Source organism: Natator depressus, chromosome 6 (genome assembly GCF_965152275.1).
Source record: "Natator depressus isolate rNatDep1 chromosome 6, rNatDep2.hap1, whole genome shotgun sequence".
Classification (NCBI taxonomy): domain Eukaryota; kingdom Metazoa; phylum Chordata; order Testudines; family Cheloniidae; genus Natator; species Natator depressus.
In genome coordinates, this window is record NC_134239.1 from 93,195,001 (window position 1) to 93,221,795 (window position 26,795).

At 42.3% G+C, this 26,795-nt stretch overlaps 1 protein-coding gene across 32 annotated transcripts in view; it reads left to right on the forward strand.

Annotated features, from left to right (window-relative positions):
• NRXN3 (neurexin 3) overlaps positions 1 to 17,134 on the forward strand; it is a 1,373,290-nt gene extending 1,356,156 nt beyond the window's left edge. For 20 of the 32 annotated variants that reach the window (XM_074956038.1, XM_074956039.1, XM_074956040.1 and 17 more), the window contains one exon: positions 16,329 to 17,134. In XM_074956038.1, the coding sequence (XP_074812139.1) occupies positions 16,329 to 16,630 (302 nt within the window). In that variant the 3' untranslated portion in view covers positions 16,631 to 17,134. Of the gene's footprint in view, positions 1 to 7,666; positions 8,399 to 15,704 lie in introns of all 32 variants that reach the window. The other 12 variants (XM_074956031.1, XM_074956060.1, XM_074956032.1 and 9 more) reach the window with 3 other exon arrangements.
• The last annotated feature ends 9,661 nt before the right edge of the window (positions 17,135 to 26,795 follow it).

Genomic DNA, 26,795 nt, shown 5'->3' on the forward strand with positions numbered 1-26,795 from the left:
TGGCAGATATTGAGAGCTCTAGATGAACATGTGAGAGTTTTTTTGAAGTACCATTTATTGGAAGGAGTGTATGCTTGCCCCACTAAGCAGCTAGTACTGTACATGGGACAACTTCAGTGATGTCTCATGTGGGCTTCTTTCCCTACATATCTCTGTAGCCAGTAACTGGCCTTTATGTCTCTGACAAGAAGGCCAGACTGGTCAACACACACACGTCTCCCTGATGTCTCTGTAGGGTGACCAGATAGCAAGTGTGAAAAATTGGGACACTTTTTTTTTGGCGGGGGGGTTGGGGTATAGTTGCATATATAAGACAAATGCAGTATAAAGAGACAAAGGGACTTGTCTGAGGTCACAGATTGAGTTAATCTCAGAGCCAAGATAAGAAATCAGGAATTCTGGACTTTTAGTGTGAGGTTTGTGCAGCTTAGTCTGAAGTATATGGTGGTGTCAGCTATTGGAGAAAGGTACTGGACTAAATAGAGCTGGGGTCTTAGCCTATATAGAAATTCCTATGTTCCTATGTGTTGTGCTAAAACCACTAAAGCAGGCCTCTCTTTCTCAGAGAAAAACAATTTGGCTTTGGGCAACATACTAAAAATCACAGGAGCAGTATTTTACAAGAGAAAACAGCGTGTTTTACTGCTGCTGCCCTACAAGCAGAGGTGAAAGTAAGCCGGTCTAGTCTGGCGTACTGGTAAGATAGTAGCCACCACTACACAGCCGACCGTACCAGCAGGGCTGCTGATGGGGGGAGCAAAAGGGGCAGTTGCCCCAGGGCTCAGACAGCGATTTAAAGGGCCGTGGGCTCCCAGCCGCCGTTACTGCGCCCTTTAAATTGCTGCCAGAGCCCCGGGCAATGCAGGCCAGGCAGTGCTGAAGGGCTGGTTGGGGGAGTCTGGCCCCAGCCCTGCCCCCTTCTGCCCAAGGCCCTGCCCCTTCCACCCAAGGCCCTGCCCCATCTGGGGGCCCAGAGCTGCACTCCCCCCCACACACACACACACCTTGCCCAGGACACCGGCCACCCTGCTTACCGGTAAGTCCGTTAAATTACTTTCACCCCGCCTACACGCTAGCCATTAATAGTATAATTCTTCCTCAGGAGTCATTGGGCTGGCTGTGTGGAAAGAGTTAAAGCTACATTGTAAAGAGGAGTTTTTCCTGTCAGCTCCTGCCTGCAGGAAGTACTCTATAGTGATGCCAATTTTCCTTGATCCCTACCAGAATCTCCCTAATCCTAATCGCTCCACAGGGACTTCACCACTCTGGAACCGTCATTGCTCTGCTTCCTTCTTTTTCCCTTCAGTCATATAGGGACAGAGGATGGCTTTTTCGCCTCAGTCCACACTGGAGGAGTTCAGAGGGGCCAAGCCGCAGCTGGACCCCCCAGGAAGAATTCTAGCTGACTCCTCCACAGTTCCTCTTGGGGGGTCTGGGGAACACAAGAAGGAGCCGGCTCTGCTAGCCTGTGCACCAGCCATCTTTAGGTGGAGTCGCTGTCTGTGTGTTATCTCTGTGTTTCTGCCAGGCTAGGGCATAAATGGAGGGAGAAGGCACCCCCTTTGCACACCACATAAGCCCCTAACATATTTTTCTTGCTTCTCATTAATGTGGATTCTTGCCACATAAGCACTAACTGGAGAAAAATGGCTGCAGACATCACTTGAAGCTGAAAACAGATGCATAGATAAGGGTGTATTTTTCTCCATTTTATAGCTAACCTACTTACAGGGCTATGTGCATCACTCAGTTCATTGGAATCTCTCCATTTGTCTCTTTTAACTGATTGTTCAACAGAACCAGCCGCTTAAGAGCTTTTGTCACTATCATCTCAGTCCTGCCTCAGTATGGAAATATGCCTCTAAATGAGCCTAAAAAGCATTGTCTGATAACTAAAGTAGGATTATATAAGTATGCAAAAAAGCAGTTAGGGGGCCTGGGTTGTGCAATAGGGAAATGTGCTTTTCCTTTTAACACTAAAGATCTTGGCTCTCATTCTAATTAGGTTACAATAGAACAGGAAATTGAATATACAGGACTCATCCTTTCCCTACTATTAGTGCATGTGAAAATCAGAAAGAAAAAAGTCCCAGGAGTGGAAATCTCTACTAAGGAGAGGACCAGGACAGAGCTCAGGGAATACTGCAGGTCAGAAGTGCATCAACAATGAGAATTGGAGACCTAGATAGAGTGACCAGATGTCCTGATTTTATAGGGACAGTCCTGAAATTCAGGGTTTTGTCTTATATAGACGCCTATTAACTCCTACCCACTGTCCCAATTTTTCATGCTTGCTATCTGGTCACCCTAGGTTTGGGCTGGAATAGCAGGGGATGGTACTGGTTAGTGTTGAGATACATGAGTAAGGTTACTATATTTGAGCATTCAAAAAAGAGGACACTCCATGGGGGAGGGGTATTTGCTCCCCCCCCACCCTGGCCCCAACTCCACCCCTTCCCCTCCCCCATTCCAACCCCTTCCCCAAAGTCCCTGCCCCAACTCCGCCCCCTCCCTGCCCCATTGGACCCCTTCCCCAAATCCCTGCCCCGGCCCCGGCCCTGCCTCCTCCCCTGAGCACTCCATGTTCTCCCTCCTCCCCCCTCCCTCCCAGCTGCACGAAACAGCTGTTTCGCAGCGCAAGCGCTGAGAGCTGGGGGGAAAAGCAGGCACTCTCTCGAGTGATCAACATTCACTTTCTTTCTTGAATGATCAACATTCACTCTCTTTCTTGAATGATCAACTCTTCTTTGGGGAAAAATTATAATGGCAAAATTCCAGACATTTTTAGATATTTAAAAATTCCTCCCGGACGGTGATTTAAGAACCAAAAAGCCGGACATGTCTGGGAAAAAACGGACATATGGTAACCCTATCATGAGCAGAGCTGCATGGGAGAGCGAAGGATTGAAATAGCATGGGGTATGGCATGTTGGGGATGAGGTAAATTGTCAGTTTGGTGCAAGTCAAGGACTGAAATAACTGAGAACACTACAGGTCTAGAAGAGATTGTGCGTGATCCAGGACTGAAATAGCATAGATTGTTGTAGGTCAGGATTATGGCTTTATGGCAGAGCTGACGGGGAGTACCACATAGGAATACTATCAAACAGGGGAGAGGTGTATTGACCATGCTATCTTGGAGACATTTGAAGGCAGGTGCTGTACAGTATACCTAGTTCAATCCAGCTCTGTTGCTCTCACAGTAATATGAACATTACACTTACCTACAACTTTTTAAAATGTAATTAAAAGAAATGCAAAACTAGAAAACTCGTGAAAATAGCTAGTATAATTGATATAACCAGAGCTGCTCCAAAAAGGAGGAAAGTGTTTGCAAAAAATTCATCCTTTTTAAAAAAAAAGAATTTTGAGTATGTCATTTAAAAAAATCAAAATTAAGAAAATTTTGGCCAACTGTTATAAACTTAAATTTTCTGTTCTTCAACCAGTAGTGTTTAGCCCCTTAAGATTCTGAGCCCTTTAGTCCCAGCCCTTCAACCTCGCTTAAATAGCTGAAAATAAAAGTGACAGCATGCTGCAAAATATGTATTATTTATTTTCCTTTTTACAACCTTTGCTTGTGTTTCAGAGGGACAGTTGCAGCATGGTAGTCTCTGCCCTAAAAAAAAATCATGAGCGCAGCAAAATATTTAGTTTACAGATATGTGGAAATATTTTCAACCCAGTTTGCAAACTGGGGGGACCTATATTAGGTACTTAAATCTGTATTTAGGCGGTTAGGGCTGGATTTTTTAAAAGAGCTGAGAGGCAGATTTTCTAATGTGCTCAGCACCCATTTCGGCACCTGAATATGGAACAGGTTTTCAAAACTGCTCAGCACTCAGCATCTCTTACTGTGATTCTTATGTCCAGATTTTCTTTTCACAGTCTGGCCATTTATTTAGGTCTCTAAATGGGAAGTGAACTAGGGGCAGGGGGGAATCTGGCTATAGTTGTGGGTGCTGAGCTCTTTTGATCATCTGGCCACTAAACATCTTTTTCATATCCCTAGCCCTTGAGTTAGACACTTAAATCAGGGTCCTAAGTACTGACTGAGGTGCCAGTGTCAAGCTTCAAGTTTGGAAATTGGGCTCCCCACACATTAGAGTCTATTTGGTGTCTAAAGGAAAACAATGTGCAGGCCTTGCATGAATAATAAAAGAAAAGTAAGGAAACAGAGGTTACCAATGGGCAAAGCATGAACTCACAAGTGGCCTTGTAAATAACATGTAGTTAGTAGATAAAGAAACAGTAAGAAGAGTAATGTGTGATGAGTTTGCAGCTTTGCTTTCTAGCATATTTTGTAGCTCATGGACTGTTCGTGATATGTATAGGGATGGGTTACAAAAATTAGTAAACCAGTTATGAAGTGTGGGGCATGCATCAGTTTGTTCTAGAATATGTAAATCTGGGTTGTTATGGGCTTTGGAGCTGTGGTAAACCCCTCTACTCAGCCCACTGCATTTGGGCTTGATTACCTCAGATAGTGCTGCTGTATGCCAATTAAAAAAAAACATCCCTGAGGCCTGGTCTACTCTAGGAATTAACATTGGTGTAGCTGTGGCTCTTGGGGGGTATGAAAAATCCACACCCCTGAGTGCCACAGTTGCCATGTAGACAGCGCTAGATGACGGAACAGTTCCTTCTGTCGACCTAGCTACTGCCTCTTGGGGTACTGCCGACGGTAGAATCCCTCCCATTGGTGTAGGTAGTGTCTGCACTGAAGTGCTACAGCAGCACAGCTGCACCACTGTAGTGTCTTAAGACAAATTCAAGCTAATTTCTTGGCAATGGATGGGAAACGCTCTCAGAGAAAAATCCCAACCCAGTGAATTCCAGTGTTCCAGTGTATTGAATATAGGTATTTCACTACTCTTAGAATCCAGCTGCAAGTCACAACAAGGAATGATTAAACTTCAAAGCTTAAATGCCTCGTTGTGAAATTTCCTGTATACTGATTAACCCTGTTAAACCAGAGGCTAAGAATCCTGGTAGGGAATGGTGCCCAGGGACAGTAGTTTTGAAAGTTTGCCCCCCAAAAATAACCCCACTGGGGCTTGCAGTGGCCTCACTGCTGCCACTGTTCTTTGTTTCCAACCAACCCTTTCTCATTCACAAATGAACCCAAAAAATCATTCCACATGGATCAGTCAAATGGGTTCAGCCCCAGGAGCCATGTGTGCCTATATGCGTTGTCCCTGAGGTTCACCTAGCCAGGTTTCCCAGTCTTTGGTTGAACCTCTCCCCCTTCTTAACACAGTCCCCAGTATATAGTTCCAGCGCAGTCTTCCAGTAGAGGCAGAGGGCATTCCTGCACATGGTAGTGGCCAGGGTAGTCTCATGCCTTTCGCCCTTCAGTGGAAGTTGGGCTTTTCTCATGCAACTCCCATCCTCCCGTCTTTACCAGCTTGGGACACTTTTTCAATAGCACATCCAAGTATAAAGTTGGAGGATTCAGTGTCTCTCTACATATTATTTATTTTTATCTCATGTTCACAAAATTAGCTTTGTTCTCTGAGTGGCTCTGAAAATACTATTGTCCCTCCTGTTAACATAGCCCTCATCTGGATGCTCTCTGTATAATACTTTGTATATAAGACTACCACTGTTCCTCAGCTTCCAGGTCTAGTAAAGCCCAATAGGACTGATTATTAATAAACTTTGTTACCAGTAAAACCGCTTTATAAAATACAAAGAGTCCAATCCTGCAGTCCTTACCCGTTAATTTCAATGAGAGTTTTGCCTATATAAGGCTTTATGGCCTGAAGGTTCAAATACTTACTACCAGTTGTATTGTTTACTATTGTGAATTGTCCACTATCTTCAGTGAGACTAATCACAGATCCAGTCCTACAAACACTTACTACCAGACTAATGCTTACTGCAATGAGTATCTCCATTGGGCCAGATTGTGAATCCCCACTTGGAAGTAGGCCCTTTGACTCTGTGTGAATAATTGCTGACTGTTTTGAAGAACAGGTTAATCAGCATTACTGTTAGCATTTGCCTGTTCAAGCTCCCTGGCAGTAATCATTATTTTAAGTAGGAAGTGTTTGAGGAAATGAATTCTGCAGCCCTTACTCAAGATGATTAGTACTTACTCACATGAACAATCCCAAAAAGATTACTTGCACATATGCTGCCCATCATGAGTCTGGGCTGGAGAACTGGGCCTTGAGAAAAGACTGTCATTTTGTAAAAAGAAAAGGAGTACTAGTGGCACCTTAGAGACTAACCAATTTATTTGAGCATATTTGTGTGTTCGATCCCTACAGGCAATGTTATAATGAGTGTGGAATGTATTTCCTAGCACCTCTTGCAATTTCCCTCCATCCCCCCACACCATAGCCCTTCTAATCTCTTCCCATAACCTGCACAGAATCCTTTGGAATGTACTTTGCCCTTACTGGACAGACATGAAATGATATACCACCTTGTTCCTTGAGTCGTCTTCTTTGCTAACTTCCTTTCCCCTCCCTCCCAAGTCCTAGCTTGCTGTTCTGTTTTTCTACTTTCCCTAAATGCAACTTACTTTAAGCATGCATTATTATTATTATTAACATCCTACAGTAAAATGAAGCTATTATATAACCCATTTGTCAATCTCAGCCAATTTCTTCTTTCTTTTCCTATGTCTATTTATGACGTACATCCAGACTGCACGTCCTTTTTTCCCTTGTGTTTACTTTAAAAAAAGTAATGAAAAAAAAGCAGTACATTGGTGGGTGGGGAGTTTTTTGGCCAAAAATTAAAAGAAAATTTAAAATGGAGGGAATGCAATCCATAAGCAAAAAATATCCAAATGATGAAAGTGTCCCTAGACTGCTTTGTCTGTTCCTTTTCAATGTGTGCATCTGGTTTGTTCATCTTTGAAAGTGTGTGGAATATTTTTTTCTTTAAAAATAAAATTTAAAAAACCACAGTTGTTCTTTTCTCCCTTCTTGCTGAGGAATAAAGTGCTTTTTGGTTTTGGTTTTGGTTTTTTTAGTGTATCTCTATATATTTATATTTTGATGTATTTCTTTTCAATGGTTTTATTTCTATCTTAGATTTGGGTTGTTCCAATCTAATGACAACAAAAAACAAAAGTTATGAATTGTTTTCTGCAATTTTCCCCCTTACTTCCCTCTTTAAACAAGGAACTACTTCACCTGCAGAATCCTACATCCATACTTTCCGGACCACAGCTGTAAAGAATCTGAATTTAAAACTATCCGATTCAGGGGGAGGGGATACCAAAGCACCCCGGCATTTAAAATAAATGGCTTCATTCACTGAAGCATCTAATGTCTTCAATTCCTTAGAACAGTGATGTCAACTTCTTGGTGAACATGAGGCTGTGCATAGCTGCAGTTGAAGTTGTTCTAATTCCAGTGCATAAAACTAGTTTTTTTGTTTTTAATCTCTATTAATTATTATTATTACTATTATTAGTTTATGTATTTTTACTGCTATTTTTAGAAGAAAAAAAGCTTTAACTGTTTTTATAATTTGAGAATCTTTAATGAAACTAATTATTATTAATAATTTTTTGTAACTTGCATGTTGAAGAAGTTGCAGCTTAGGGTTTGTGAGATTGTCAATGTTAGAGTTCTGTTCTTTCTTTTTGTTGATGGGCATGAATATGCTCATTTGTTTTTGTATATTGCCCATCCCTTCCTTACAGCCAGAAGCTCTAATGCTGCTAGATCACTCCGTACCGCCCTTACATGGACATGGCAACTGACTTACACATTCACTCCCATCATCTTCATCTCCTGTGTAGTACACTCATAGATTTTACACTCCCAATCCATCTACCCTAGGCATCTTTTTTCTTCCCATAAGTCCCCTCCCCAACCCTTTCTTTAGCATTGTTAAAATTTTATGTGCCGTCATCCATTCCTTAAAACACACACACAAAAATTCTAGGAAAAAAGAAAAGAAAATGTTTTAAAAAATATATATTGAATTGACCAAAAGACAAAAAAACCTTGATTCTCAAAAAGCATTAGATCTGTAGATACATAAATAATCAAAGCAAATTCTAAAGCCTACATTTTTTTTCAATTGTAGTATGTGAAACATTTTACACAAAGCAAACAAACATATAATTTATAACCCGAAACAACAGAGAAATAAATTCAAATTTGTTAAGGTGCAAGATTTTTTTCTTTTCATGTTATGTGGTGTGGATGTATGTGTTGTTGCCTCCCTGTATCACCCTTTGTCGTAAAATAATTATATTTAAAAAAGAAATAATAAATATTTCGCTAAAAAAAGTTTTTAAGAACGACAACAAAACAAAAAAAGCAAGTTACAAGAATGTGGCAATTCTACTTGTCCAAGAGCATTCTTACACAACTTTCTTTTGTAAATTTTTCTTTCATGCCAAAAAACATGCGGGCAATTTGTTGATGTAAGTTGACTATATGAAATCAATGTGGTATGCTTTCTTCTGACTAATTTTATCTATTTTTGAATACTTTTTTAAAAAAAGAAACAACATTTTTGATTTCCTATATTTTTTTTTCGGTTTTCTTGGGTTTTCTCTTTCTTTTTCTGGTAAAGCGAATGACCTGTTGTTCTTGTTGTTGTTGTTTTCTTTTCTTTTGATGAGCTTAACTTTGTTGTGGAATTTTTATTTTCTAGTGTATGGTTTGGTTTTGAGAAAAAAAAAACCTTAAATTCCTTTATTTAATTTTTGGATATGTTTGTTTTGGTATTTGCTGTTATGTTACATGCTCTCTCTATATTGCCTATTACATGATTGTACTACTCTTCATAGGAGGGGGTGAAGGAGCCCAGGGTAATTCACTCCCATTCTCTGTCAATTCTCGCCCCAGTCCCTTTTGCCTCCCACAGAAAGAATCAGCGGTAATGCCAAGAGTTTTCACTCATATGTAAACTTGCTGTAGCCTTGTGCGTAGATTATATCCGGGAGAAAACAAGGGAAGTTTCTTTAAGACACTGGTCCCCATTTGGCAATAGAGTCCCCAGTTGCTCTGATCTCCAGTTCCCTCTTTTCCTACAGAAGCATATGCTTCCTGCTAATTTCCTTGATTGTCAGTCTTCTTGCTTCTGCCACAGTCAAAAAGATACTCTCAAGTGTACTGTTACAGTGCAAACCCATCAACCAAAATGGCCCTAGCATCATGACTGCTAACTCTTCCAGCAATTGTAGCATTTGCTTGTTCTCCTCTTCTCCCAACATTTGAATGTCCTGGACTTTTAAAATTCCCCCTGTCTCTTGGGGACTTCCTTCTCTGCAGCATGAATTCCACTGGATAACACTGAGTTCCTGGTAAAAACAAAAAAAGATGTCCTTCCTTTAGGACAGGTGGACTTTTAAAGGGCCAGCATGATAGTGTGCTGCTCAATATATAACCGAAAACTCAGGTTCTACTGACAGCTTCCCAGAAGAACTGATGCTGTAAATGAAACCAGTAATTATGTTGATTAGCAAGTTGTCATTATTGTTGGTGAATCAAGTGGATTTAAAACAGTGACGGGAGAAACTCAAAAGAGTTTGATTAAGCTTCTGTTTGGTTCAGAGAAGCAGTTCAAAGTCTGACTGCTTAGATAAACATTTTCAATCTAACACTTAGGCTGGAAACATGAGAAGCAGCTCTCTCCTGAGATTGCCACTGCCTCCTGGCCGCGATTACATTGTAAAAACCAATACGTTAATTTTTCTGGGGTATTGCCCCACTCCAGGCCACGTTGAAACTGGTATTTGCTGAGGTGACCAACAATTTACAGACACAAAATTCTCTCCAAACATTAAACTTCAAACTAAATTGAGAACCATCGCATCCAATTCTTACACCCCCAGGAAAGGTGAAGTCAGTTCTTCTTTCCTCCAAAGTAGATCTCTTATCCCTAGTGATCAAAACTCAGGCCTTGGTGTAACTGATGGTGTCTGTCTAAGTAGAAATAAACCTTAGGAACCAACTTGGAAACCAGAGGGAATTTTGACATTGACCTCAACGTGATCAAGATTGAGCTCTTAATTTAGCTTTTGCGGTTTGCCACTAGGAAAGTGGATTTTGTTAGAGATTCCTGTAGACAGGCTCTTGTGGGGGGTCTCACATGTTTCAAAGCAATTCAGTTAAACCAAATCTGGCCCCAAAACTAGGGTTTTGTCTAGTCACTTTGGAAACAATTGGTGCTTTGGAAGGAAGGGGGGAGTCAGGATATTTGAGGCAGAAGGCTGAGGCACTCCCACTGGGGAAGTGAGGCCTGCCCTTGTGTTACTGACAGTTTCAATTAAATGAGGTTGGAAAGAGGTGAGAGAATATTAAAAATGCTCATTTCATATTAGCATCAGATTTCCTGTGACTCAAGAACTGTGGTCTGAATATTTTCCCTCATCACCCTCAAAGAACTCACAGGAGACCAAACCTCAAGAAGTGTTGAAAAACTCAGTGACTTAATTAGAATTTCTTGGCACCCAACTTGCATATGGGGGGTAGGGAAGGGATTATTTTCCATAGCAGGATGTTTCAGTCTGAAAATGGAGTTGAGTTTCAGTGCAACAATAAAATGTAAATGAGAGACTTTAGATGTGGAATTTCAATACCTGAGGATGTGAATGTGCTGTATTGGGCTTTTCGGCTGGCACCTTAAAGATTTTCAGCCACATCTGGAAGAGACAGTGTTGTGTCCCTTTATATTCATCATAAGAGTTGGAAGTTGAACCTTTCATGTTTCTGTTTGTGTGTGCTTTTTGTGCTGCCTCTCTTTGATGCTTGAGACTCCAGTGAAACAGTCTTGGCCAGAAAGATGAGAATTGGAGGCTGCCAACTTTTCTTTTTTTTTTGCTTGGTGCCCTCTACATTCATGACTGACCCACAACATCCTCACAGTTCAGAAGGCTTCTATTAAATTTTTTACACTCCATCTTTTCCAGTGACAGAGAGCCCTTACTGTAGATCAGCCCCAGAGGTATGAATTATATATCTATAAAGCACGCATAAAGGAAAAAGCAGGGCAGCCTTCAAGGCTAACGTAGACCTTTTATATCCCCAGTCGTCTCACTAGTTTAAAGGAAAGCACAGCCCTCTCAAAAAAGTATAAGATCCAGATTTAAAATGCTAACTTTAAGGAATACACACTGTTCTTGTCCCAAGAAAGAAGAAATCCAAAGGAAGCACTTGGATATTAGTGTTTTGTTGGGTTAGGGCTTCACACCATGCAGACCTCAATCCTCTTGGCACTGCTATTGGCACTTGGCACTTATTTTGCATCCCTACCACAACAGAGGAAGCCATTTTATCTATTCCTTTTATTTCATCTTTCAGCACTGTGCTGTCAACACAAGCCATTTCAATTTCACAGCTTTCTTCAGGGAGCACCCATCCGCTGGGGAGAGGGGACAAGGGGAGTGGGCAGGACTGCAAACAAAAAGGGCCCTGGTGTCTTCTTGGGATGCTTTGAATTCTGTAAACAGGTTCTGAATCCACAGCTCATCCGCCAGCACCACTAACTGACGCTTGCTTTCCAAACAAAGCAATAGCAGCCAGGAACCAACATCCCATGTCTCTGCAGTTGAATCTCAATCAAAGAGAGAGTAGTGGATATCTTTTAAGCGGAAATTTCACTGTACATTTTCTAAGCATTAGCTGCACAATTCAGTAACAATGGACCAAATCATGAAGGACTTCAAGAATTGGCCCCCAAATATTTAGCACTAATGTAGCCCTTTGCAACATCAGATTATTTTTCAAACAAGTAATTAACAGACTTTAATTCTGACCATTTATTTAATGGGAGTCAGATGACTGCATCCCCCCTACAGTTATCTGAAATCTGTACCTCTTGTATCTCTTTTGGTGCTATACATACTTTGGACAATAAAATGGGCACTAATTATATAGGGAAAGGCCTGAACCTTCAGGGTCTGCACCACAGAGCCACTGTGTGAGAATGTTTCAACTCTTAGATGTAGGCAGAGATTTCTAGGTTAAATGTGAAATTATACATTCACAGGAAGCAGCAACATGTGCATACCATCAAGTAACAAACCTAAATACTCCTTCCTCACTGAGTTATTGTTGGGATTTCCTGTATGAGACACTAGCCGATTTTAGTGCGAATGAAAGAACATTCCGCCCACCAATCCAAAAACCAAACCAAACCATGAATTCCAAGAGCCACAATATCTTAGCAACTTTGACCAATGTATTCCTTGGTAGGGAGATGATTCCTCTAAAAACCATGAACCCCAGGAGAAGGACCCTTAACTGTATCTTTATTTTTTGGGTGTAGCTTGCACTCATGATACGACTCACCAGACACACTGGGCCAAATTCAGATGTGAGATTAAGTGATTCCAAGAAAGCCTAAGTTGTCTCAGCTGTGCAAGCACATAAGTTATACTACCTCTCAGATACATGCTAAGACTCAGACTCACCTCTGAATTTGGCTCACTGTCTTCTTTCTGACCTACTTTTGTACACAAAGAGACAATTCAGTTACATATGTGGAACCCCATTAATCCTAATAGCTCTGTTAGACTCTTCTTGATATTTCATGAAAAACACAACCATTTTATAATGACATATTTGATCACTAACTGCAAGTAAAAAATAAATCCTAGAAAAATGAATTGCTTTTTAATGCAAGTGGTTGTTCTGCAAATGAAAGCTTTGTCTTCTGGTTTTAAAAACTAAATATTTCCATCTCCTTGAGGTCAAGTCCAAAGAATTGACTGTAAAATGGACTAAAGTATTTCCTTGTGGGAGGAAAGCTGCCCAAAATATTGCCCCATTGGGTGGCAGATCAACAGAAGCCATTTGTAAGCATAGTAGCTTTTAATAACAAAGGCACTTCAGAGGCTTTAGATGGGCAATTAAAAACTGCCAAACTTCAGACTCCAGTTGTATGTCACAGATGGTGCACTAAAATTGCAGATGAATAATATTGTATAATCGTGGATGAATTGATCTCAAAATCACTATCAGCCACTCAACAGACCTCAGATAACTTTCAGGGACTTCAATTCCCCACTCAACAGACAGCTCAATTCATATTTGGCTGAAAATTCCATTATTTTATTCAGTCTTATCTAGTCCATGGAACTTATTCTGATAGATGATCTTTTCCTGAAGGCCCTCGTTCAAGTTTGTTTTGAGACCATGTGATAATGTGGATTATCGATGCCCCACGCTAACAATGGACAGAAAACAAGCTTCTGAAACAGTAGCATAAACAGGAACAGGACAAGTGCCTGTTATTATTTCACAACGAGCAGACCGGAATCACAGGTTCACAAAATGCAATGTAGTCGTTTGGCAAACTGCAGCGTAATGATGCTCTTTGCCTTTCCCATGTTTGTACTGAACAGATACAATTTGAAGAAATCCTGTGGGATTATTTTAGACACATAATATTCAATTTTTCCTTTCTTTGTTCAGTAACAGAGGTGGCAGGAACATTACCTGGAAGCTCAGAAAATGAAATGATATCTCCAAATTGCCATTTTCATCTCATGCATTAGAACGAGCTTTGCTCCATGAGTATATTAAGAGGCTAAGTAAAATAATGGATTCTTATTTGGGACTAATTTCTAGTGCCACTTAAGTGAACATTAAGGTTTCCATTGACTTCAGTGGTACCAGCATTTTACCTCTGCTGAAGGATACGAATAACCATATGCCACTGTTGCTATCCGATTTGAAATACTGAAGGCGGTACATATTAAAGGCACTGAAACTACATTTGTACACTCCAATTGGTGGTTAAAAATGACTGCTGCCCAAGTCAATTTGGATTGAATTGATGGTAAACCTGCAAGCACCCATCAAACAAGATTTAGGACAAAATCATATTCTCTGATCAGTAGCATATGGTGACATATGTTTTGTAGAGCTACCATTGGCAGTGGAACTGCCAATGGAAATTCAGTGTGAAACAAATGCAGAAAATACAATAGAGCATCACAGTGCAGATAGCAGAATAGCAGATAGCAGAATTTGTGACCCTAACGCCATTCAACAGTCACTTGGGTGAAAGACAATTAATTAACACTAATGAATTGTCAAAGCCAGAGTTTTTTACTCAGTCTGATTCTCTATTGCCTTGCACTTTCTGTAGCCATATATACTTGTGCAAAATGTGAGTAAAATAATACTAAATCCTCAGAATTTTCCACTTACACTAGTGGTAACATTTTACACAAGTAGGCACTCACTTTACACTGATGTAAATGATTACTCAAAAGATGGTTTACCTTAGGATCTCAGGATACAGCCCAATTAGCTTAAATGCCTAACAAAATTATAACTAAAAGCAAAATTTACATGCAAAGGCAACATGACTCAGTTAAAAAAAAAGATAGAACGCTAAACTTAAGCACTGTGTGACCTGACCATACATGAGAGTAATCCATTGTGCTTCTATACCCACATAAAAGACAAGTGGACTGATAGCCTCCTGAGCCTGAAAATAGAGTCACATTACAGTGAAATTGTGACTCAAGCCTCTACCCTGATAAAACAAAAAATCTTAGGAGGCCTCATTGCTTGCAAGCACCACAGTGGTGCTGAGATACCCAGGTTCTGAAATGACCTTGGGTCTCTTATTCGCAGAGATAATGAGCTTGGGTATGGAGAAAGTGAGGAATGGCTGCTGGTTGTTCACAGCACAAGCACTCCCAGACAGCAGATTATGAGATTTTCTCATTTAGTACCTGCTTCACAGAAAGCTGTCTGCCACACTAGAGAAAAAGTAACATTCATCACAACCAGCAGCACAGAAAGAAATACCAGAAAGTGCAGGATGGAGATTACTCCTCACTTTCGTGGCCTGGACTCAAATCCTGATTTAGGTCATCCTACTTCTTATTTATCCATTTCATTAAACCACAACACAGTTTGGCACAATCAATGAGGATTGTCAGTGTCCCTTAAAGCACAACACTGAAACAACAAGGAGTATTGCAGATCAATAGCAGGGTGCGTTAGCAGAGCTGGGAAGGGGCAGGGAGAGGGAAAGGGCTAGAGTAGCAGAGGGTATTGAAGATCAAAAAGACAACCATGCATTGAGGAGCTCTCTGTGCCTTCTTGCACCACATCTAGTTCCAACCACAACAGTCCATCCCTACCTTTCATGCGCACTTCATTCACTCACACAATTTAAAAAACAGGACGGACAAACAAGAAGAAAAGGTTGAACTGGGAATTGTTTGGAAGTTGCTGTGGAACTCAAATGGCAGAGAAGAAATACCAGTGACAAGAAAGATCAGAGGAAAAACTGGTAAAATCAGCATGCTTCAGCAGCAAAATCCAACCCAAGAGACCAGTACTGTATGGAGGTTTGGAGTAATTCCACAATTAAGTATTCTTTTCCCCATATACTAAAAGACATAAGAAAATGGAACCATGCCAAGTTTGAATTCTGCAGTCACTTGAGAGTATCTTCCGGACCCCAAACCCTTTGATCCCTAGGATTTCAAATTCTCTCACTTGAACATACCTAGCAGAGATTAAAATAGAGAGGAATTGGAATGGCCAATTCACCTATCTCAAAAGCAGGGTTGGGCAGAAAGCTTCCTAGAACCCTGGAAAAGTGTGTTGATGGTGTGGATAGGGGCAGGAAATCTGCCTCCCTGACACTTCTTCATAACTTCTGAGTCCTTCACCACCTTTGAGCTCAGTGAATTGAATATGATGCACTGTGTCACGAATATTTACTAATCTTCTATTTTTTCTTTTCAATCCCAGGAGGTGAATTAGTTATCCCTCTACTTGTAGAAGACCCTTTAGATATCCCTCCTATTGCTACTCGTGCACCTTTCATTACACTCCCCCCTACCTTTCGCCCCCTCCTCACCATTATTGAGACCACCAAAGATTCCCTGTCCATGACCTCTGAGGCGGGGTTACCTTGCTTGTCGGACCAAGGCAGCGATGGTTGTGATGATGATGGCTTGGTGATATCTGGGTATGGCTCAGGGGAAACCTTTGACTCTAACCTACCCCCTACTGATGATGAAGATTTTTACACCACCTTCTCCTTGGTAACAGATAAGAGTCTTTCCACTTCAGTCTTCGAAGGTGGCTACAAAGCACATGCACCTAAGTGGGAATCCAAGGACTTTAGACCTAACAAAGTCTCCGAAACTGGTAGGACTACTACCACGGCTTTGTCCCCTGAGCTGATCCGCTCCACAGCTTCGTCCTCGACTGGGATGGTACCCAAATTGCCCGCTGGCAAAATGAATAACCGTGAGCTCAAACCCCAGCCTGACATAGTCTTGCTTCCGTTGCCCACTGCCTATGAGCTAGACAGCACAAAGCTGAAGAGCCCGCTAATAACTTCCCCCATGTTCCGTAATGTGCCCACAGCAAACCCCACGGAGCCAGGAATCAGACGGGTTCCGGGGGCCTCAGAGGTGGTCCGCGAGTCGAGCAGCACAACGGGGATGGTCGTCGGTATAGTGGCTGCTGCCGCCCTCTGCATCCTGATCCTCCTGTACGCCATGTACAAGTACAGGAACAGGGACGAGGGGTCCTATCAGGTGGATGAGACGCGGAACTACATCAGCAACTCAGCCCAGAGCAATGGCACGCTCGTGAAGGAGAAGCAGCAGAGCACAAAGAGCGGCCACAAGAAACAGAAAAACAAGGACAAAGAGTATTATGTGTAAAAATATACTTATTTATATATAAATATATACATACTTAATGAGATTTAACTGAAATATCAGAGCCGTTACAGCTAACGAGAGTGGGAGCTACAGTTTGTGGGAAAAAAAAATTGGGAAAAAAATTCAGCTGTGACTGTTAACGTCTCAGTCATCGCTTGGAGTCAGCAAACTCTGCCCTACTGTATTATAAAGCACACTTAGCGTTCTGGAGATGGCACACGCAGCTCTACCATGCTGGTGGACTTGGAAGTCTCCACATCTCCTCTTCGCTGAACTTTCCGCAAAAGGTAGAAGATTCACGGCTTACTTGTTTCATATCTCCAAGTGAGTCTTAATGATGTTCGTGATCTTTGACTGTATTGATCATTTTTCAGTTTACTTATTAAAAAAAAAGAAAGAAAGAAAAAGAAAAATGCATAAACATTTTAAACAAACAAACAAAAAAATCAAACAAACTGATCTGGCCATGTCCAGCATACGTATAATTTTTCGAGATCTGAGGGGGGTGGCGGGGAATAAATGGTTTGGGGGCTTGTTGGTTTTTGTTTGGTTTTGTTTGGTTTTCTTTGCCTGTTTTAGGGGGGGTGGGGGGGGAGAAGAGAATGAACCAGGACATGAGTTAAGAAGAAATCTGGGGAGTTGGGGGAGGAACCCACCTAATAAATAAAGAGAGACTATTGCCATATATGAACTCAAAAGCTACCCATGGTGTTCACTCTACATATTTGGTTGTGTGTTCTCTAGAATCCGTTGTCTACAGTAAGTTATTTGCTAATAGCACAGTGAAAGTGTGTAATGGGTGATGATGAAAATGATTCTCATGGAAAACTAGTCCCCTTAGATTTGGCTCCAGTATTTGCAACTGAACTCATGAACAGTCTGGTTTGATTGGGGCCATTGGCTTTATTTGACAAGACCATTGAGTATGCATTAGCACAGCCAAACTATGGCTAAAGGGAGGTGGGGGAGAGAAAGCAAAACAAAAGTGATCATCCATTCTGAGCTAGATATACAATGCTAAACTAAGGGAGCCTTTTCTTTGGGTTCTGGTTCTGTGACTGATTGCAATGCATGCAAAAAAATTAATAATAAAGCGGTTCAATAAAGAGGTCAGAAAGACAATACTGGAGTTCAACCTTTGACAAGAACCATAAACATCACACAAGCCAAACACATGCTGAGAACAAGTGCAAAATTCATAGGGTTTTTTTTGACATGAAGATTTTTTCATATGTAATATTTTAATTTTGTAGCTTGACATTTCTGACTATCTCTGTCTTTCCATTTGCCCTATTCTCCCTTTACGCTCTCTTTTATATAACAGAAAAGAAGTTAATAAAGCTGCTGTGACACAAAAAATAATAAAAGGAGTTAATAATAGTATTATATATATAAATATATATATATATATATATACACACAGATATATTTATCACCATATGTTCGATGGGACGACTGGAAAAGAAACTCTGTCAAGGTGTTTACGTGGAATGAGAATGTTGTTTTAGAAGAAAAACATTTTAATAATATCAACAAAAAGCAAACCATAAAAATGTGAAGAGAGTGTGTGTTTTAGCTTTGTCACAGTTACCTGTGTCAAAAGGATAAAAAAAAATTCTCAGATTTTGTTTACATATTTTACTACTTTTTTTGCTAGTGTAATTTCTAGATTACCCTGAGGTATATAATGTTTTATGGTTAAACTTGGCTTTTTTTTGTTTGTTTTTAGTTGATTTAATTAATCTTGGTTGTTTTGGTTTTTATTTTTCCCCAATTATGTGAAAGGGAGTAACTTACTGTACAGAACAATAACCAAGTGGTTTCATGGCCATGACTGTCATGTGCAAAAAAGCAAAAGAGAGGGGGAGAGAGGCAAAAAGAAAAACAAACACAAAATGAATTGAGGACTCTGGAGTATCAGAAATGTACAATTTCTCTGTGTACAGATGAAAACTAATCAGCTGTTTAGATTTAGCAATCTACTCTTGCTGGTGTTTATAATTCGCATGAATATTTGACTTTGAAGAAAAGTGTCATCAAACGCACACACGCACATGGGAACAAAATAAAAAGCAGCCTTCTCAAATGTTAGAGATGAGGCTTTTGCAGTTAACAGCTCTTTCAGTGTGTGTGTGTGTGTGTGTGTGTGTGTGTGTGTGAGGTTGTTTTTTGGGTGGTTTATTTTTTGTTTTGATTTTTTTTTTAAATACTAAAAAAGAAAAAAAAGACAAGTTTTAAAAAGGTATGAAAGCACGATTTTAGACAACTTAAGTGGCCGAACCTATCTGAAGTTGATTATTTCTCAATGTCTGTAAAAGATTGCTGTTCTTGGAGTCTTGTGAAATGATTTCTTTCTTTCTTTCTTTCTTTTTTTTTACCCCCACCCCCCTTTTTTTTAAGAAAAAAAATCCCACCTTCTTTTCTGTTACTTTTTTTGTGTAAGTTTCTATTCAACAGTTTTTTGGGAACATGTGCATTTCTGTATGTGGGCTTCTACCATACCCCTGTTGTTTTATGCACAGAACCTTAAGGCTATTCATTTGAATTATTGTGACGTTACTGCTTTTTTCCCCCTTCTTTCTTTCTTTCTTTCTTTCTTTCTTTCTTTTCTTTTCTTATTTGCATTTTTGTTCAAGGATATGCTTAGCAATAAAATGTTCTTCCCAAAGCCTTGGATGTTGCTGTCCTTTTATTTCCAAAAGACTCAAGAGACACTCTAATGTTCTGTAGGTGAGATGAGCATGGTAACAGCAAAACTAGCATAGTGCGGAAGGTATTGTGGGGCTCAGTCCAGCCAACCTGACTAGCCCATAGTCAAATAAGTAGCCCAACTGAAGTCAGTGGGGATACGTGGGAGAGTCGGACTTCACAGGATCGGGCCCCTAATTATTATTCATAGTCACAAGGAAAGGCAAACTGCTAGAACAAAAATTGTTTTAAAGAATAATTAACAGTTATGGGCCAAACCCTGAGTCATTATGTCATTTTAACTCAGTCCTTTACTCCCATGGCAGTTTTGGTGAGTAATTAGTGAGCAAGGACCTCAGGATTTGATGCATAGAAATTAGAGCAGGTTAAGACCTATCAGATTATTTAATCCTTTGCTCTACAGCAGATTTTCTGATGCTTTGTCTAGTCTAGTTTCAAGTGTCCGCAGGGCTAGGACCGTTGGACGCTAGGTCAAATAAGAACCTGTTTTGACTATCTGATGATGTAGCAACTCAAGGAATGTAGAGCCCCATGTGAGTACATGATAAACAGACACCTTTCAAGTTGTTGTAAGGTACATTTCCCCCACCCCCCTCGTTATAGTCTGGTTTCATTGTAAAGCACTTTAACCAGTGGGCAATTAACTACATTTTAAATATGGCTTAGTAGAACATAACCTTTCAACAACGAAGGAACCTGCTTTCCTACATATCCAAATGGAAACTGCATTCATGAGTCATTCCTTTGTATCACCAGAACAGAGTGAGGTTACAGAGCATTGCTACAACTGCAGCTCTCCCAAAGAGAGCATTTGCCCCAATCCAAGATAAGAAGATAGAGAAATGCTGACAGGAATTTGGAAAATTCAGCTTATAAAATATCAATAATATTAAATGATATTTATTTAACTATTGAAGGCCTTATTGCTAACCACTGAGGTTTTTCCTTTAATCAAATTGTTATAGTAGCTATATGCCATGGCACTTAAAAACTCAAAGCTATTGCTAAATTTCCAGCCCAGATGGCGCTGTGGAGATGTGACGACCCCTTCCCTAATGGCAAGAAGCCTGCGGAGAGTATGTAATTAGTTTTCTTTTACTGGTATATAATGGATGCTGCCATTGAGCTCAAAGCTGTAGAGTTTTGGAACCAAAGGGCCCAGTGGGGACAGATTCTACCATCAACAAAGGTCTGAACCTGTGGTCCTTTCTCATTTTTTATTCAGACTTAATTCTCATTCAAATCAGTTGTCCAAATTATGGGGATCTTATTCAGTTATGAGTCAGGAGGGGATGGGCCTTCTACATGTGGATTTCACCCCGTGTTAATGGGGGCACTAAGCAATTAATTTTGTGATCCTGCTCCAAATGAATTAATTTTGTGACCCCAGCCCTTATATCAACTCCACTTGCCCAGCCCCCACAACCATTCTGAACCCTCTTTGGCCCACATATGCCCATGCCTCCCCAGCACACCTCTGCTTCTGCAGCTGTGGAGGTTCTTCACCCCAACCCAAGCTGGGGGACGAGGGAGGGTGGTGGACCAGTTCCAGGGGCTCTTCCACCCTCCCCCATCTTGGGGTAGTGGAAGGGCAGCTCCATGGTGGTTCTCCTCCTTCCCTTCCTGGGTCTGGTGTTGCAGCATTACCCAACAGTGGTGGGGGGAGGAAAAGAGAGGAGCCATCCCATTTCTCACAAGAGGGTTGGGAGCAAAGATGCCCTGAGCTGCTGGGCTCTGTTGGCTCCCACGTCACCTTGTGTGAAAATGGTATGGGCTGCTTCCTCTTTTACCCCTTCCCATAGCCAAAAACATCTGTCAGTTCCATGGGGGCAGGGGCGGGGAGGGGTGCTCTACCTGCCTCCTGCGGCAGCTGTTCTACCCCAGGTGATGGAGATGTGTGGAAACTGCCAGTCAGAAAGGTTCCCCGCCACCCCGGCCCTCCAAAAAAAAAAAAAATCACACAAAGGAAGTTGCTTCCCCAGACTGGCTCCAGCAGGGGCAAAAAGCACCCCAGTTGCATTAAATCCCTGAGATGTGTTGACACTGGAGCACAATCTGTCTCAGCCAGGGCAGCGCTTCCTGTCCTGGTGGAGCTGCAGCTCTGTAGAACCGCTCACCAGTGGGTTGGGCCATCATCCCTTATAACAGCCGTAGCTGGCATGATTTGTGTGGCTCCACCCACATATGACATTTCCCACACGCTTCAGCAAGTCTCTGCCTCGCCTCTCGCTGAGGGTGAGCTGGGGAAGCACAGGCCCAACAAGGCAGCAAAGCAATTGCTCATCTCATGTGCCTCTGGCCACCACCTCCTTCAGTTGCTGTTGTCTTCTCTATTGCTGATTTGGAAGGAGCAGCGAGAGGGGAGGCAGAGCTGTGGCCTACAGATCCAGTGCCACAGGGGAATTCACTGCAGAGGAAACCTTGATGCCTGCCTGCTGCTCAGCAGGAATGCATGGGAACCTAGCTGGGTTGTGGGCAACACAAGTGACAAGGAGGGGGTGCGGTATTGCAGCCATGAGTGCCATCTGAGATGCCTGATGGTAGCTTAAAATAGAGTCTATATCTGTGCCTGTCTCTTGCTTATTTTCCTCTTCCTCACATAATAAGCTCCCCAAGAGACGCAACATTCTCTCATCACCCAAAAAATGTGTCTTTCCTGTAGGGAGGGACCATCCTGCATGTGGAAAAATCATCCTTTTGGTCTTTCCTCTAGCACCCTGGATGGTCATCTCACTGTCTTCTGTCCCAACATGTTCCGCCCTTCCTCCTTTCCTTGGGCGTCTACTTACATTGTCTTTCTACCAACAGCAGATTTTATGAAGAAACAGAAAGGCTCTCTTATTTGTGCAGGTATAATAGCCGTGCCACTGCAAACTATGTGGCCTGTGTAAAGAGTTTAAAATGTAGACCAGCGAATTTACAGATGAAGTTGCTCCAGGCTGTAGTCTACAATTTTTAATAGTTTAGTCATTTTTGTTTAGTCAACAATTTGTGCAGTGTTTCCATTATTCAGCTTTTCCTATGGTAAATTATGCAGCAGTAGAGGCCATGGGGGGGGGGGGTCTCCTTTCACTCACACAGGTTTTACACCAGTTTAAACTGACTTCAGGATGTTATTCTTTATTTACGCTAATCAAAAGTGCAAATAAAGACTTAGAGCCATTGTCTGTAGCGTGGAGTGTCTTCTCCGCTAACATACTCGAATGATGTTTATTTCACCACACGGAGACAAAATAGGCTTTAGTATACATAGTTCACATGGGGCTAAATCCTTTCCTTAAGGTGATTTTTTAAAAGTATTACTCTCACAAGCTAGCCTGAGCCAGTGAAAAAGCAGCCGAAAAGTAGCTCTGCAGTCATTCTGTGGAGCAAGGTTTGGAACCTCTCAATGACAGCCAGGGTAGTTAGGCCCTCTCAGATAGTCCTCTGCAGATCTCTGAGCCCCTTCTTTACACACACAAGGACCCAGGCAGTTACTGCTGCTGTAAGGAAGTAGCAGCCTCCATGGAATTGATGTTGGGACAGAGACATGACTGGAGAAGTGGGTTCCCGGTTTGTTAAGAAACCAGATCTTTCATTGGTGGTGAAGGGGTGTCTGTGTCCTCTGTGCCTTTTTCCTCTGAGTCTCATTTGATAAAGCGCTTTTTTTGGGACCAATGTCTTACTCCTTCGATTTCCAGCTGGCAGACTTACTCTTTGAGCCCAACATCTCCTTTGAGGCCAATCAGGTAAGAGGACCCTCCTGCCCTGTGCCAGGCAAAATCCTCCCAGTACCTTTTGGGAAAACCCTACACATGCCTTTCCCAAATGACCTGGTGTGTTAGGTCCAGCCATCAGGGATGGGATAGAGTTGGCTGATCACATTTTAAAAACTCTAGTGTACCCAGGAGTTATGTGTAAGTTGCCCTGGATAAAGCCCTGGCTGGAGAGCTGAAAGTTCCCCTCTCCCCAAGAGGGAAATTTGGATGTAACAAAGTAAAGTGTACTACTAAAGATAAAAGCACTATAAAGGCAATTATTAATAGTGCGATAGGCTTGGGGACTTCCTGAAAACTCAATGCTGAGACAGCGAAATTTGGATTTCATGACACAAACAGGCTATTAAATGCCCAAAAGACTGGACCAGAAAATGGCACTGAATCACACCATGGAATGAGCGCCACAAACAGGAAAAGCGAAAGCAACAGAGAGCATCTGTCATGACAGCACATTGATTTCCTTGCTATAAGTAAAGTTTTGCACTGTTCTCAGTGTCATGGTTTGGATCAGTAATTTATAGTCCTCATAAAAACTGGAGGTAACAGCAGGCCTTTGATAGGGAGGAAAAGGCGAGGGAAAAGATGAGACAGAAGACATCTCATTCTGAAAGGAACAATATCTATCTTATTTTAAAGGTAATTGAAGGAAGAAAAGTATTTGCATGGTTCACATCTCTCCCACACACTCTAAAATAATGAAAGCTTGCATACAAATGTTTTAGTAAAAATCGTATACTCTGGTCAAGCACAGAAAAGTTAAGAAATGCCAGAATGAAGGTTGCCTATTTACCCCTTATTTGCTCCCTCTTCACTGAACACTGAATTAGGGTATCAAGTGCCTGTCTAACATTAATTTAGGGCCATATATCCACTTGCAATAAAAGACTTCACCCTTTTACAAATGGGGAAGCTGAGACAAAAATACTTGAGGCAACCCATAAAATCAGTGGCAGCACCAGGATTAGAATTCAGACACACTAATTCCTTGCCCTAGGCTCATGCCTCCAAATTTCACTATGTTACTACTGGAGCTGGCGAACATCCACAGCACCATTGACTGCAGTTGTAGTTGTGAGGGCTCAACAACTCTGGAAATCAGGCCTCAAATGCCCTAAGCTGGCACCCAGAAAATGATGCACATGCAATTAGTGGCCACCTCCCAACTTCTAGAGTAAGGGGTTGTGATATTCCCCCGGGTACAATCTGGCCTGCTGAATAGCTGTGTCTCCTCAGTTCTCCAACCAAGGATGGCTTTTACACCACTTTAACGGTGAACAAGTCACTCCTGGCCAGTTAACACGCAGCCTGCAGCATGTAACTTGTGCCCACAGTATTGAGCGCTCCGAGCTTGCCACCCGTGAAGTACACTGCAGAAGAACACCAGCAGATTCTCTAATCCCAGACTTTCCTCCAGAAATGTGCGTCTTGTGTTGCCCAGCACCTTGCTGAATAATGCAAGCTCATACAAAGGCCATCATTTCATCAACAGAAAATGCTCTACACCAGCTTTGTTATCCCAAATGAAGTTTCCCACACATTTTAAGCTAAAGACACTGGTTCGATAAAACTGGGAAACAAGTTTATTAACTACGGAAAGATTTAAAGTGACTAGAAGTAATGAGGCATAAAGGTCAGGATTGGTTACAAAAGACGTAACAGATAAAACACAAGTGAAATGCCTAAATTAACAAGCTAAGTGAACTTAAGAGCAAAAAAGATTTCTAAGCTTCCAGCAGGCTGTACTGGCTGCAAAGCTTCCCAGCCAGCACTCCCTCCGAACCTCAGTTCTTTTCAGGTCATTGATGTCATGAACAGTGATGAAGGAGGAGAGAGTGAGGGCAAGTGTTTTTCTCCACTCATTATAATTCAATTTCTTGTGCTAGAACCATCCTTGCTGTGGCGTGGCAACAGACAGTCGCTTGTGGACGTGCGCTTTGAATCGGCCTTGTGATGAAATGTAAATTTGTTACTCGCACCTTCTGCCTGCTAGAGAATGGCTGTTTAAGCATGTGATGAGTCATTAACACCTGGCTTGGGTGCCAGTGTCTTTTTGTCTCTGAAAACTGGTTCATGCCTGCTTTTCTAACTCTGGAGCATGTTACAGCTATGTGAAACAGTAGAATCATATAACTTTACATACAATGTATAGACACATATCTTTTACCAGAACAAAAATGGTCAGCAGATTATGAGCTTTCAAATGATACTTCACAAGTCATACATTGTATAAAATTTATCATAATCTTGTGACCGTGGTGAACATAATGCTAAAGACTGTCACAGGGGTATAGCCTCAGTTACTAAACAACCATTATTCTTTCTCTGAGCAGTGACCAACAAGTCCTCATTGAGACAGCAATCCAGAGCAAAACACTACTGTGCGACCTAAAGTTTCATATTCCCTAACTTTCAAGTGCTTGACTTTACAATCTAAATAACGTTCTGCCAACAATGGACTTTTGTATGGAGTGTCCAAGGGTTTATTTAAATAGGAAAGCGATAAGAATAAATTCTGTTATTTGCAACTGTAACAACCCCTGCCATCAGGTACCTTCAGTGGGTTTTGAACCTTGTGTATTGGCTTGTACTGCATTTTTGAGCTACAGGATTTACCATGCTAGATAATAGCAGGAGAAGGCTGGAGGGAGAAATGGGTGACCAGGGCCATGTGCTGAGGCTAGGGGAGCCTGGCCTGACATGCTCTCTCACTCCCCCACAACCCCATGTGAGGGGAGCTCCTGCCACGTGTGGTGTCCCCAGCTGAGGTGATGGGCCACTGGGGACATAGGCTGACTCCTGAGTGCCTGGGCAGCGGGTATAAGAGGCCAGGGGAGACAGAGCCTCCCCAAACAGGATGTGGCGCACCTCTTTGTGGAGGCGAGCCGGCCTGCCGCCTTCAGAGTGCTGCCACAGAAAGGGCATCTGGGCAGTAGCCCTGCCTGCGCTCCACCCCGAGGCCTCCCATCCTCTTGTCCTCTTCCCCTGTGGCCCTGTCCATGCTGCTCCTCTTCCCGCCCCTGTTTCCCTGAAAGTCCGGCCCTCGCTCTGCCTCTTCTCCCCAAAGACCCCCACCATCACCACCTGCTGCTTGGGACGGAGCAGTGCAAGCGGCAGGCGGGGGGCGGGCTGGTCTCGGCGGAGGGGGCAAAGAGGCCAATGCAGTGGGAGGGGATGAAGAGGCACGAGTGGCAGGCTGGGGAAATCTCGGAGGAGTGGGGGAGCGAAGAGGTGTGAGCAGTGGGCAGATGGGCAGGGGAAGAAGCCAGGGCTGGAGCATGGGCAGGACCTTGCGGGGAGGCAGCCGAGTGGGCGGGGGCGGCCTTCAGGGGAAGCAAGGACAGGGCCACAGTCCGGGCACTGGTGCCCCCCATGCTACACACACTTCTAGCTCATGCCCAGCCACCCCAAATGCAGGATTCACACGCCACCCATGCCTGAGTGGGAGCACGGAAGGAACCTTGTTTGGCTTTCTTCCAATGCCCCCCCTTGGAGCTACAGCTGTTCTGGCAGCAGTCAGGCTGGTCTGTTCATTACTGTGCCACGAGCTGCCAAAACAAATACTGTTGCGTCCTTAAACCATTGTTTTGAGAATCCTAGTTTCCTTTTTTGACTACTACGTATGGAGGGAAATTTCACAGAGTTGTTTCAATCACTTACTTAAAGACTCTCAATAAAAGTAAGCGTTGAGAGTAGAGTAA